The sequence below is a fragment of the Taudactylus pleione genome, unplaced genomic scaffold (genome assembly GCF_031769625.1).
Source record: "Taudactylus pleione unplaced genomic scaffold, aTauple2 ptg000529l, whole genome shotgun sequence".
Taxonomy (NCBI): Eukaryota; Metazoa; Chordata; class Amphibia; order Anura; family Myobatrachidae; genus Taudactylus; species Taudactylus pleione.
This window is the reverse complement of record NW_028284931.1, coordinates 2664080-2677835: the sequence shown is the minus strand read 5'-3', so window position 1 is coordinate 2677835 and position 13756 is coordinate 2664080. Positions and strand designations below refer to the sequence as shown.

At 38.8% G+C, this 13756-nt stretch overlaps 1 protein-coding gene across 1 annotated transcript in view; it reads left to right on the top strand.

Moving 5' to 3' along the window:
• The window catches only part of UNC13A (unc-13 homolog A), a 239759-nt gene that overhangs the window by 121347 nt on the left and 104656 nt on the right, over positions 1–13756 (top strand). Inside the window, exons 18-24 of the mRNA XM_088450825.1 lie at positions 592–733; positions 2070–2239; positions 3285–3400; positions 3634–3797; positions 5082–5232; positions 7475–7543; positions 12420–12509. Coding sequence (XP_088306951.1) covers positions 592–733; positions 2070–2239; positions 3285–3400; positions 3634–3797; positions 5082–5232; positions 7475–7543; positions 12420–12509 — 902 coding nt within the window. The remainder of the gene's footprint in view (positions 1–591; positions 734–2069; positions 2240–3284; positions 3401–3633; positions 3798–5081; positions 5233–7474; positions 7544–12419; positions 12510–13756) is intronic.

Genomic DNA, 13756 nt, shown 5'->3' with positions numbered 1-13756 from the left:
CAGGCACTTGACATGAGATTTATTCTATGCCGGGATAGATACCTTGGTACCTTATTATTGGAACAAATGCTTAGACAAGCATGGGGACTATGTGGAAAAATAATATGTACCAAGGTATTGATTATACGTACATGTACAAGTTGAATAAATTACGCATTGAGAGGTCTTGTTATCTCATTTATTGAATCAGCCTTGTATTAAAAAAAAAAATGGAAATGGATGGATGCGTAAAAGGTCTGCGAGTCCACTTCCCGCTGTCAGAAAACTTCTATTGATAAACTGTGGGGATAAAAGATTTCTTATTGCTGTGAAAAGCAGTGATAGAAAGTCTCTTCTGCTGCTGCATAATGGTACTTGCCATAATTGGCAGGGGTCATTTTCCAAGAAGACATTTTTGAAGTCAGGAGGGAATTTTCTTTCCACCTGAGAGATTCATTGAGAAATTCTTGCAGTTGTGATTTTGTTTTTCTTTCTCCTGATGAACACAGTTAGTTTTAAAAGTTGCACTTGTTGTGTGAGGTGTCTTATTGTCCGACTTACTAAGCGTAATGTAAGTAACAGTGGCATGTGGTACCTCTTGCTGTGTTGTAGTGGTGTGTGCACAGGGTTTGCAAGCCAAGGATAAGACGGGCTCCAGTGATCCCTACGTTACTGTACAGGTTGGAAAAACAAAGAAAAGAACAAAAACCATCTATGGAAACCTCAACCCTGTATGGGAGGAGAATTTCCACTTGTGAGTATGAGACTCAGCAACAAAAATTCTTATAGTTATTGTGCGACTTTCGCTGTTATCACTTAAGAGCTGTTTCTGAGTTGGCCGCTGCCGCATCCGTGAGTGCATCTTTTGCTGGTGTAGCGTGTGCAACTTTATGCAAATACCGCTACAAGCCCTTCCCTGGTGTACAGCTGTACGTCAGTATCCAAGGACTAAGATGACCACTTTGAGCATTTTTAGACACTGAAATACCTCATGGTGCATCTCTGGTGGTTGCACCTTCCAAACTTGCACCAGCCCCATGCTAGGTGCAGAATCCCTGTTTGAGTATGGCCTCCAAAGTGAGTGATGGAGCTTCTGTGTAAACCTCTTCATCTCTTCTCCTATGCAGCCTCTTCAGCAACATATCTGTGACACTCCCATAACATGACCATCTACGTGTCTGAATAGCCACCTTCAAGTCACTGCCCAGTCACCGCCCAGCAGATTTTCAAGACACTGTGGATACCATGCGTCTAAATCGCAACTGCTCCTCCATGGAATGCTTGCGCTGTGTGCGTTTTTAGGGACTTAAGGGCCTGATTCAGCACGGATCGCTAATTCGATCTCGGTAGCAATCGCGCATGCAGTTCTGCTGCGAAAATATGCTAATTTTTGCAATTGCAATGCCGTCGCAGGCCAATATGAAGACGCCCACTTCCACTGTCTCACATCCGTAATACCTTACAATCCAGCAAAATCATCAGTAACATTGAGTACCATTGGGGCCTCGCACACAATTACGCCAGGTCAGACCCACCTCAGAAATTGCTAACCTTCCGGTACGCATTGAGAGCTCAAGCTGCATATGCCATCACAGTGGCTAATTTATGTACGTCCCTGTAACCACGTTCAAACGCACTGAAATGTCTGCGTTTTGCTGACCACCACCAAATACTCACTTCCTGTCAATCAACCTGGAAGTGTGCGTGGTGTTTGCGATCGCTGTGGTGTCTTCGCGCACGCGCACTACGATGCGTATACATGCGCAGTACGCAACAAGCGGCTGCCTGTGTTTTACCAGTTGCGATCCATGCTGAGTCAGGCCCTATAAGTATATACAGATAAAACATCAAACATTTGTGTGAATACCGGTATTGTGTATGACTCAGAATCAGGCCCTTAATAAGAGATTACTGTACATCGCTATTGTGTGCTATATGACAGATCACTCAGTTGTATGGTAGCGTTTTGTATGCGCAGCATGATGTGGGACACAAAGGGCTGTATGATTTCTAGAGGAGGGGTACTTGTGGTATTTACATTGGACTGTTATGCTCTGGCGTGATGGTCTTACAGTGCCTTTCACCTACAGTGAGTGTCACAACTCATCAGATCGCATAAAGGTTCGTGTGTGGGATGAGGATGATGACATAAAATCAAGAGTGAAGCAGAGATTCAAACGTGAGTCCGACGATTTTTTGGGGCAAACAATCATTGAAGTCCGGACCCTGAGTGGAGAGATGGACGTATGGTACAATCTAGGTAAGGAAACCCTGTGATGAATCAGAACTTGTTGAAGAGGGAGGAAGACAAACAACATTGGGGGGCAGATGTATTAAACTCTGGAAAGTGATAAAGTGGAGAGTGATAAACGACCAACCAATAAGCTCCTAACTGTCATTTTTCAAACACAGCCTGTAACATGACAGTTAGGAGCTGAGTGGCTGGTCGTTTATCACTCTCCACTTTATCACTTTCAGATCTTAGTATATCTGCCCCTGGGGGAGGGATGCATGACACATCACATTTGGGATGCAATGCATACTGCCACTCTTTGCATGCAAGCCGGTGTTAATTATGCCAGTATGCATGAAGGAGGTCGCAAAGGACAGCTGTCTCGGTAAGACCTGTCGACTGCGAATGAAGGACTTCCACGTCTATGACCCAGAAGTCCCCCTGGTGTCATTCTGCGCATGCGTGCACAGAATGACACACGCGCTGCAGGGGGTGCTGGGAGGGATCCGATTGGATCCCTCTCACATCACTCTCCAAATAGAAGCCCATAGTTACCCACCGCATCCAATGCATTCCGGTGCTTGGTGCATATGAGAAATGTACATAATGAGAATGCTGTTGTCGGCGGTTTGACCGCATTTCTCCCATTGCTGCATCCCACCCTGGGCTTGTTTCAGATGTGGTTGGTATTGCACAGCTGCAACTGACAATCTATTTGGTCGTCAGTCGCATCTTCAGGGCCCTACATGCAGCTCTGACAATGCGACTGACGACTCCATGCAGCGGGATGTGGCTGGTTCCAACATATCGGGTGGCTGGGCACCGGATTATCTAATGTGTACCGACCACCTGATATGTCAGCCCGTTACCCGTGCAGTCGTCTATCGCATCGATGGGCATACACGTCGTTTAGTGTGTACCCAGCTTAACTTGCACTAGACCATAGAGAGACAATGTTTTATCGGTTGCTATTATTAATACCATGTTTGTTTTATTTGCACTATGAAAGCCATTAAATGTTCTGATTACCATAGCAAGTGTTAACTTTGCTGATAGCATTATTTCTTTTCAGACAAGCGCACAGACAAGTCTGCAGTATCTGGGGCTATCAGACTGCACATTAGTGTAGAGATAAAAGGGGAGGAGAAGGTGGCACCATATCATGTACAATACACCTGTCTACATGAGGTTCGTATGTTCCTGGCCTACATCACTGATCCTCTTGACATTTTTGTTTAAGTGAATGTTGAGAGAATCTCAAAGCATTTTTTTATTTTATAAAAGTGTGGAAGGATGCATGAGAGAGTTAGGAGACCGGTAATCTCTGACAGTTGAGTGGGATCTTACCATTTTTTTTTTATTTGTTCATTGACTCTGTTGTACCTTGCATTGCCTTTATCAGTTATTGTTTCCTCTTCTAGAACCTGTTCCACTACCTAACGGATGTACAAAATAACGGGGTAGTGAAGATTCCAGATGCCAAAGGTGACGATGCCTGGAAGGTTTACTTTGATGAAACTGCCCAGGAAATAGTGGATGAGTTTGCCATGAGATACGGAGTGGAATCCATATACCAAGCCATGACGTGAGAAAATGGAGTGGTGTGAAATGAACCAGGAAAAGGGTGCCTGTATTGTTTCAAATGCATGCTGCAAATAAAAAATATGTCATAATGGTGGCAGAGGCGTAACCGTGTCCGGTGACACCCAGTGCGCACTTCACATCCCCCTCACCCAAAAAGGAGCGTGGCCTAACAAAGGGGTGAAAAATCCAGATCACATCTGCAGTGTTAGGAGACAGAGTGAAAAGTAATAAGGTGCCAGCCAATCCGCTCCTAGCTGCCATCTCACAGGCTATGTTTGAAAAATGACAGTTGGGAGCTAATTGGCTGGCACCTTTATCACTTTTCACTCTGTCTCCTAAAACTGCTTAGTAAATAGACCCTTTAGGATTTTAGTTCCATTGTGATAATTATTCTAATTCTCTTAGTAATGTATGACTGTGGAACAGACAGCCCAAACAGCTTTCCACTGTTCATCCTTCAAATCCCGCGCATGCTTAGAAAAGACTGCTAAAGCGACTGGACTTTCATTGCCAGCTCCCCTCGCTGTCTGGCCTCATGGCAGCTACATGGACTTTTTTTTTGTAGTATTTATACCCTACCTACATTATGATTCCTTATTAATTTGTAAAATATACTTCACATATTACACTGTAACTTCAAACCAAGTGCAGTAAAACCACTGTTTAATGCCCTTCAATGGCACAAGCACTAGCAATGCATTGAAGGAATGTTTTTAAGTGAAGGAAAAGGGATTTGTGATAGGTTATGCCTTTAGTAGTATTCAGCATGCCCTCAGTGGTGTGGAAACACCTGTTGTGATGTGGACCTGCCCCCTTCCCCAATGACATATTATCGATTTAAGATTTTATGTTGTTGGAAGGTATGCAGATGTGAGAAGGAGACAAGGGCTGGAAATGATTTAGTGACATGACATACATATAATGTGACAATTAGGAGCATTGCATCAATTTACATTAAGCTGCCTAGAACTGGGAGGAACAACCTTGGGATAAGGCAGAAATTGCATATTTGTGTGAAGTAATACAATCCTTATTATATATATATCCTTATTATATATATATATATATATATATATATTTATATATATATATATATATATATATATTATATTATATTTCTGTTGACATTACTACTCCACCAGTTTTGCTTTTGTCTGTTCAACCAACTTCTTTGCCCCCTATTCATATATTGCTGTTCCCAAACCATCTCTTTATTTTACTTCCTGTTTTTCAGTCATTTTGCCTGCCTCTCCTCTAAGTACATATTTTACTTCCTGTTTTTCAGTCATTTTGCCTGCCTCTCCTCTAAGTACATGTGCCCAGGAGTACCCGCTGTTATGAGCACCCTTCTTGCCAATATTAATGCATACTATGCCCATACCACTGCATCAACCAATGTGTCTGCCTCAGACCGCTTCTCTGCCTCAAACTTTGGTGTAAGTAACTTTGTTCATTGAAGCTATATGAAGACATCCCATATAGAAAATACATACATTGATTAAAAGGAAGTTATTATAGAAATTAATCTTATTTAATTAGCAATTGCAATGGAAAATAATGAGTTCTACATTGGGAGATATCAGTGATATCACAGTCAGTGGGCTTTAGATTAGGCCTGGCAAGCGGGGTACTGCTATAGGTATATTGGGTTATACATCTTGCGTACAAGGCTACAAAATCTATAATATACAATAAATATTTAGGAAGAGAAAAGCCTCATGAGACATCAACATCAAACAAATTCCATCTTATTATATGGTATGGGTGGAATTACTATAGCATACATTGAGGTTTGAGAAAATATAGTTTGTACTGAAGGATTGAACGAACATAGAGATGGCAATAATCAACAGCTAATGAGAAATGAAGTCTGGATTATAACTTACACTTCCATGTGAAAATACTGCTATGTAGCTGTATACCAGCCCAAGATCAATAAAGCCATTACTCTAGGAATCGCTTACTTGAAAATGTTAATATCTTTAGAACATGACAGTGATAGCATCATAAACAATTTATGCTGCATCTGATGTTAACCACAGCTAGAAATTATACAATTTTCCTACTGGAGCATACCGGTAGTACTGGCTCATTTTTTCTAGTGTTGAAGGATACCCAAGATGCTGTATGGAAAACAGCCTTCTGTATCGGGGGTATTTTTGCACTAAACTGCTTCCAGTTGTAGCTGTAATGCTATGATACAGTACTCGTATACCATACAGCATTAGTGTGAATATTGAATATTGCATGCTGAACTGTGCTGTTTACAGTCTTCTCTACAGAAGACAAACACTGGCTGTTACTGCGTCTACTATATAGGCATTGAAATTAAATTGAAACCTCTTTAGTCTTGTTTTATTATATAGTGTTAAAAAAACACAAATGTTTAAGTTCAAACCTTTTACATAAAAAAAATCCCTATTTAAGTAGACTTAATTTCTTATTCAGCCAACCAACAATGCAATCAAGTATGTAGTAAGGCTAGAGTAGCACACCTGGTGAGTTACATCATTTTGTGGTGATGTAACATGACAAGTCATTTTACATTGGGGCTTAGACCTAGGTAATGTATTTTACATGAACTATACATTCAGTTATAAAATGTTATATTTCCTTATATATATGTGGGCTACCTTCAGTGTTACTGTATGTCTTCCTGTAAATATGGTGGGACAAGCCTAGCCATGTTATTCTTGCAATGAATAGGCAGAAAACCACATGAATATATGTGGCGTCTTAGGGCAGTATTCAATTTGAAGCGAAAACCCGTTATCGTTATAATTTTCGTCTGTTTGCATTATCCCCGTATTCAATTTCAAAGACTTTTCGCCGGTGCGAAAAGTCTTTGTTAAAAATTGGGGATAACTCTTCTCCAGTGTTTGGCTGGCGAAAAAAAGTGTAGAATTGGGGTTTAGGGGTGCAGGCTTAAAAAAAATAGCCTGCACCCCTGGGAATGTCCCCTAAAAATTATCTGTGTCAAAAAAAGTTTTTTTTAAAAATCAGGACACCCCAAAAAATTAAGTTTAACTTTGGGGTGACAAAAAAAAAAAGGGTAACAAACTTCTAAAGTACCGAAATTGATTCCAGAGGGGTTCCTAAGTATGCGGCAGGTGTTTTCTTCATTGATGCTAGTAAATGCAGGTGCATTTTTGAAGAATTTTTAAAAATAGTTTTAGGGGCTTAAAAATATGCTTGCACCCATTTTCATGTACCCCAAATTTGATGGGCATAGTTATTTTTCCCCCAAAAAAATTCTAAATGCTCTTCATCATCACTTCTTCATTGTCGCATTTATGCACCTGCTGCGGCTATTTAAAATCCCAACTTCCCTTCAGCAGCCAAAACGGGGTACCCATAGTGATCCCCCATGTCTGGACATCTTTAGGGAGGTCCCAGGAACATTTCCCGAAAATTCCCTATTTTTTTGCAATACTTACCTTTCCGCCGGCTCCCGTTTTTGCTGATTCCTAATTAAATACGGGGATAAAGCGGGCATGTGCCTGATACTTTATCCCTGCCAAACCTCCAATGTGGAGCGAAAAGTCCAGAATGGATTTTTCGCTCCAAACTGAATACCCCCCATAGTGTGCTTTTATTGAATAAAATAATGATGGTCTAATATACCTGAATTTAAAAGTATTTTTTTTTTAAGTACACTGTTTACATTTACTTTTACAGAAGGAAAGATTTGTCAAACTGCTGGATCAACTACACAACTCCTTACGTATTGACCTTTCAATGTACCGGGTAAAAAGGAATTCCATTTTTGTTTATGTTATTTGTTCAAAGTGGTTATTGTTTTCTGTGCTGTAGATATACAGTAGTGATACTCCTGCTGATCCATATATACAGTGCATTATTTTCTGATCAGACTGGTGATTTGTGTGTAAGAATAACATTGGAAGTTCTGTATGAGCGGAGTTTAAGAAAAAATAATCAGTAGCTATATTTAAATAGTTTTTCTAAAAAAAAAACAATCTTTTTATCATGTTACACTTGGTAATATATTTATAATAATAAATTATAATTTTAGTTATTGAAATGGGATCTCAATTATTTGAACAAATAACATTATTAGTACAATTGTTAATAGTCTACTTTATTTAGCCATGAATATAGATCCTAAATGACTAATCAAATAATATAGTGTACAGGAAACCCCACCTAGTGGCTACAATAGAATGTATAACATCCAACTGTAGTAAAAGAACTACTACATTCATAAAATTTTGTACAAACAGGTATTTACATACCAGTGTACAAATAGCCAAATATGTACTGTGCTATCTATCTATCTATCTATCTTTATATTAACATTTACATTTGTTACATTTACACATTTTTAATAAAGAAATGTATATATACATTAGTAATAAACAATGTAATATATGAAAACACAATCTGGTGCTCTAATTCGTGAATTGTGTAGCTGCCCAATTTGAAAGCCAGGTTTCACCCCATTAGAAACAGTCTTAATAATATACAGTATGGTTCAAATAATGACGCTTAAATTCACAATTCTAATAATTTAGTTTTAAGAGAAAATAGGTATATATAAACAGTACTTCCCTTTTCTTTTTTTTTTCTTTGTAGTTTTTTGTTCATACAAATGTCGGATATCCTCAGTGGATTAAAGGCTCCGGAACCTCTCCAACTCATCAAGCATTTAATCTCACCCACTCCTGGAACAGGCTCCTACTGTCACCCAATATGCTCCACTCCACTCCACTTCCAACGCGTTTTGAGCTATGGCTCTTCTTCAAGGCTGTGACAGCTCAGGAGTAGAGCATATTGGGTGACAGTTGGAGCCTGTTCCAGGAGTGGGTGAGATTGGTTGCTGAGTTGGAGAGGTTCCGGAGCCTTTAATCCACTGAGGATATCCGACATTTGTATGAACAGAAAACTACAAAAGAAAGAAAGAAAAGGGAAGTACTGTTTATATATATATCTATTTTCTCTTAAAAGTAAATGATTAGAATTGTGAATTTAAGCGCCATTATTTGAACCATATAATATATACATTAGTATAGCAACTTATCTGCATGTGATAAAGCATCCAGTGAACTTTATCTATGGCATTATTATTATACATTTTATATATAAACTCTCAGTGAGATCCTAGTCTGATTTCAGTGCTTTTTTGTATTTCTTTGTAATTCACTTGTTAGAGCAGCATCTATTGTGCTGCATATGGTAGCACTTGTGGCTTTCATTACATAAAAATGCTCTGTTACTACACATCCAAAAGCACATCACTGTCATCCTCAAACATATTCCCATAACACCCAGCTATGAGATGGATATTACATTTTGTTACTGGGTAGATTGGTCATTAAATGGGTTTCTGCTTGTGAATTAGAACATATACAATGATGAATGGGGCTAATTGTCTCTAGAAATGTCATACATTCTATACATACATACATTCTAAACTATTTATTGCTTAATTACATTGTGTTTGTGCTTTAATTTAGAAATAAAATAAACGTGCCACTCTCCAACTTTAGTGTCAATCCAATTAGATGCGGATGCCCACTACTGAGATAGGCTCAATCCAATTAAAAATGCAGTGAGGGTGTACAAATTTTCTATAGCATGTGACTTGGAAGAATGGCATGAAAAAGTGGTGAAACCATCCTGGACCCCCAAAAAATTACAATTTGTGTTAGCAGAATCATACTGGGCTGTTAGTGGGCATAAGAAAAGTACTGGAGGTTTTTAAATGGTGTTAAATGACTGATTTGTGCTTTTTAAAAAAAAAAAATTAAAAAGCAAACTTTTTTCGTTTAATCTCAGATGAATTAAATGAAAAAATGCCAAAGAAAAGTAGAAAAAAAAAGTGATTTTTTTTTTTAGCAATTTGAGGCCACTTTAATTTTTTTCAAACAAATAAAAAAAAATTCTAGAAAGCAATTATTTTTAATTTTTAAAAAACACCTTAATAAAATTTGGAGTGCCTATACTAACAAAAAAGTTGATTTGGGGTAATTTGAGGGCAATTTTTAACACCCAAAAATGACATTTAATTACCCTAAGGGGTACTGCACTGTGCCCTGACATTTTAACCTTGTAATAAAGATTTTCCCTACCTTTCTCAAAACCCTTAGGATCTACGCACAAAAACCACGAGTTTCCGCTGAAAAAAAAAAGTAGAGTTTGGAATTGGATATTGCACAAGCCAACCTCACACCTAAATGGATTGACCCATTTGGTAGACTAGAATAGATAAATATTATTATTGTTATTATTATTTTTTTTTCCATAAAGTATTTACAAAGTAGCAACTACTAAATTAGTACTGTACAATTATAAAGACATGCAAAAACATTACAAACTAAAAACAACACAATATAACAGGTTGGTTACAAGAGCTTACAACTAAAGGGAAAAGCCACAGGTGTGAGTAAGTAGGATGTCTCTATGCTGAGTGTAAACAGTGTCGTAACTAGGGGGTGTCGAGCAGGGCTTGTGCCCTGGGCACCTTCGGACTGGTGGCACGGGGGGGGGGGGGGGCACTGCCAGCCGAGGTCCAACTGTGGTCAGTTTAGTGCTGACCGGACGGAGTTCGGTCAGCACTACACAGTAACAAACACTACTGGGGCCTGCATAAGGGGGACCACTACTGGGGCCTGCATAAAGGGGGACCAATACAGGGGGCACTGTATAAGGGGCACTGCATAAGGGGGATCACTACTGGGGGCCTGCATAAGGGGGTCCACTACTGGGGCACTGTATAAGGGGCACTACTGAGGGCCTGCATAAGGGGGACCACTACCGGGGGTACTGTATAATGGAAACCAGTGGGGGGCTGCATAAGGGGGACCACTACTGGGGATACTGTATAAGGTGCACTACTGGGGCCTCTATAAGAGGGACCACTACTGGGGACACTGCATACTGCGAGTACTGAATAAGGGGCACTACTGGGAGCCTGCATAAGGGGGACCACTACTGGGGGCACTGCATAGGGGGGACTGTATAAGAGGCACTGCATTAAGGTGCATATGGAATGGAAAGGAATGTTCCCAAAGTGACAAGAAAGGGGTGTGTGTCATGTTGCCATGCCCCATTTTTCAGTAGCCACGCCCCTTATGACCACTTGTCCGCACGCGCACCTGCGGCGAGCACACATAGGGGGGCTCATACCCTAGTTATGCCAATGAGTGTAAAGTGTGAGGAGGATGGTGAGTCTCCAAGCATCACTAGCATTAATAATGCCTAGTGATCACTGTGATCTTGGGACTCAGAAAAAATGCACGAGGACAGATCAAAATACATTACGTGCTTTTCTTTTCATCTCTTCAGTTTCCTGCTGCATTATTCAAAAGTATTAACACTCAATAAAATATTAATTACATAATATACTATACCAGAGGGAGTCTCTGAGAGTGTGCTTGTAATGCTTTAAGCACCGGCATCCCATGTGCCGGGATATTGACCGTATCCCCCATGAGTACAAGGTTTTCAGTACACTTTTAACTTATGCTGTTTTTCAATATCCATTTATATGAGGACTAGTGGATTGAGGAGAATGTTTATAGAGAGGAGTAATCTTCCTAGAAAAGTCATGTGAGGCATGTACATGTAGGTTATAAAAATTTTGGAGGAATGTATTAAAAAAGTAGAGAAGTGGTAAATTTGCCCATAGCAACCAATCAGCTTTGAGGTAGCATCTATCAAGTACATTCTATAAAATGGTAAGTAGAAGCTGATTGGTTGCTATGGAGAACTTCTCCACTTGTCCACTCTTTATTACTTGGGCTCTATTTTTACCATTATTATTATTGTTATTATTGTTACTATTATTCTCCCATAACCTAAAAAAAAGTTGTAATCATTTGAGATGTGTAGTTTGATTTTGCTGAAAACCGAACACACCCGAACTTTGGGGTTCCAACTTGAATCAAGCTCCCGGCTCGGGTCTGCTGTAAGTTTGGAACACAGATTTAAAAAACAAATCTAGGTTTTTGGATTGCATGTAAATAGGTCCAAATTACATGATTTTAGCTGTTTTTTTTTATCAATTTTAAAGAAATCCAAAACCAAAATAGGAAAGAACCAAAACATTTGAAGGAGGTTTTGCCAAAACTAAAAAATGGGGTCCACGCACATCTAAACTACTCAATTGGATGGAATTAGCACATTTATGTGGACACATGGTACAGTGTTTGGTTACAAAAGACTTACCCACATTTGATTGAAGATTAAGCAGCAAAGTAATTAAAATAGTCTGATAATCACATTTGTAGTAGCTCCAAAGCCCTTATACCTGTGTGGCTGGGTTGGGTCTCTCCGACCATTGTTTAAACATGCACATACCTTCTGTAACACTCTGTTTTTTCCTTTAACATTAGGAATATTTGAACCCTCTATGGTAGTGCATGTTTATATTCTCACAGGATTATGGAATATATGGGCACTTTAGAATTAGTTAATAATATTAATAATAAAATAGTACTCAGAAGCTTTGTTTTTTTGTGAGGAAGACCACATATATCTGTAACTTGTTGGTGGTTGAAATTCTGTTGTAAAATCTATAGTTTAAAACCTATTGCTGAAAACAACTTTAAACACCATTTTCCTTGACTCTTTCATGCTCTAACTTCTCTGTCTTGTTTTGTAGAATAATTTCCCTGCTAGCAGCCCTGAGCGACTTCAAGACCTTAAGTCCACTGTTGATCTACTAACCAGTATAACATTCTTTAGAATGAAGGTGAGAAGGATCATTTGAGTACAAACATGACTTGCAATAAGATGTTTTTCCACTTTCTTCAACCTTTGATCTTTTAACTTACATAGTGAAATCTTCAGATCCAATTGTTTTTAGAACTGAATTGAGCTGAAATATAATACTAGTTATTATATGATAGAAACTACATGTTTTGTGTTATCTTGGTAAATTCCTGTACTGGAACTAGACTGAGAATTTTGCCTTAAATGTCTACTTTTTTTTTTTTTCTTAAGCAAAAACTTAGGCTGTCAATTAAAAATCAGGCATTTATAGCTACAATAAAGTCAGGCATTTATAGCTACAATAAAAAAATAATCTAAAACAGATTTTAACCTTGACAGCCTACATTTTCCGCTTAAAGAAAAATGTAGGCTATTAAGAGAACATCGTCAGTTTCATGGAACTTTCTGTAAGTTCTGACTTAACAGGGCATGGAAACCCCCCACAATGCCCTGGGATGCCCTCTATCGCCAGTCAGTCTTTACATGTTTTTCAATACAGCCAGGGATGTCCAGTCACTCTAACAAAGTATGTAAATAATAACACCCCTAGAAAGTGTAAATGTAAACCACTGTCTCTTTATCATGGCATACATGTAAAAACAGAGGAAAAGCTGTCTTTTTGTATTATATAATCCATAAATAATTTATAAAGAATACTTAATTGTAGGGGCCTATATATCAATGGTGACAGTGGGCCCCTGAAAAGTAGTATGCCTAATCACACCAGTGAAATTTTTTTTTCGGGGCCAACGACTTGTGTGTTCCATTGACAGTGTGTGCTGATGCTGCTATTTACACATGACTTATCTGCGATATCTATACAAGCTGGTGTGGTGAAGGGCTGCAAATTTGTAAAATAAACCCCCATAACAATGGGTTGGTTCACTTTGTCATCATCTGCTGCAGGATGGTGGTGGGGAAGATGCCTGTCCCCTCTGGAGATAGCTTCTTGGTCTGATAATTCATTTTAATAACTGGGCAGTGGCAATTAAAATGCATCTTAGTAACTTTTCTGCAGATAGTCCTCTCACACAACCAAGGCTAATGAGTTGTCTTACTTGTAAGGATCTCAATTCATGAGAACATTTTTAAAGACTACCATGTAATATTTGTACTGTACTGTGTTTTGCAAATTACAATGTAATGGGCTAGAATGTAGATCTCAAGGTATTAAAACAAGTGATTACTAAAATTATAAAATGAAAATCAATGCTATATATTTTTCAT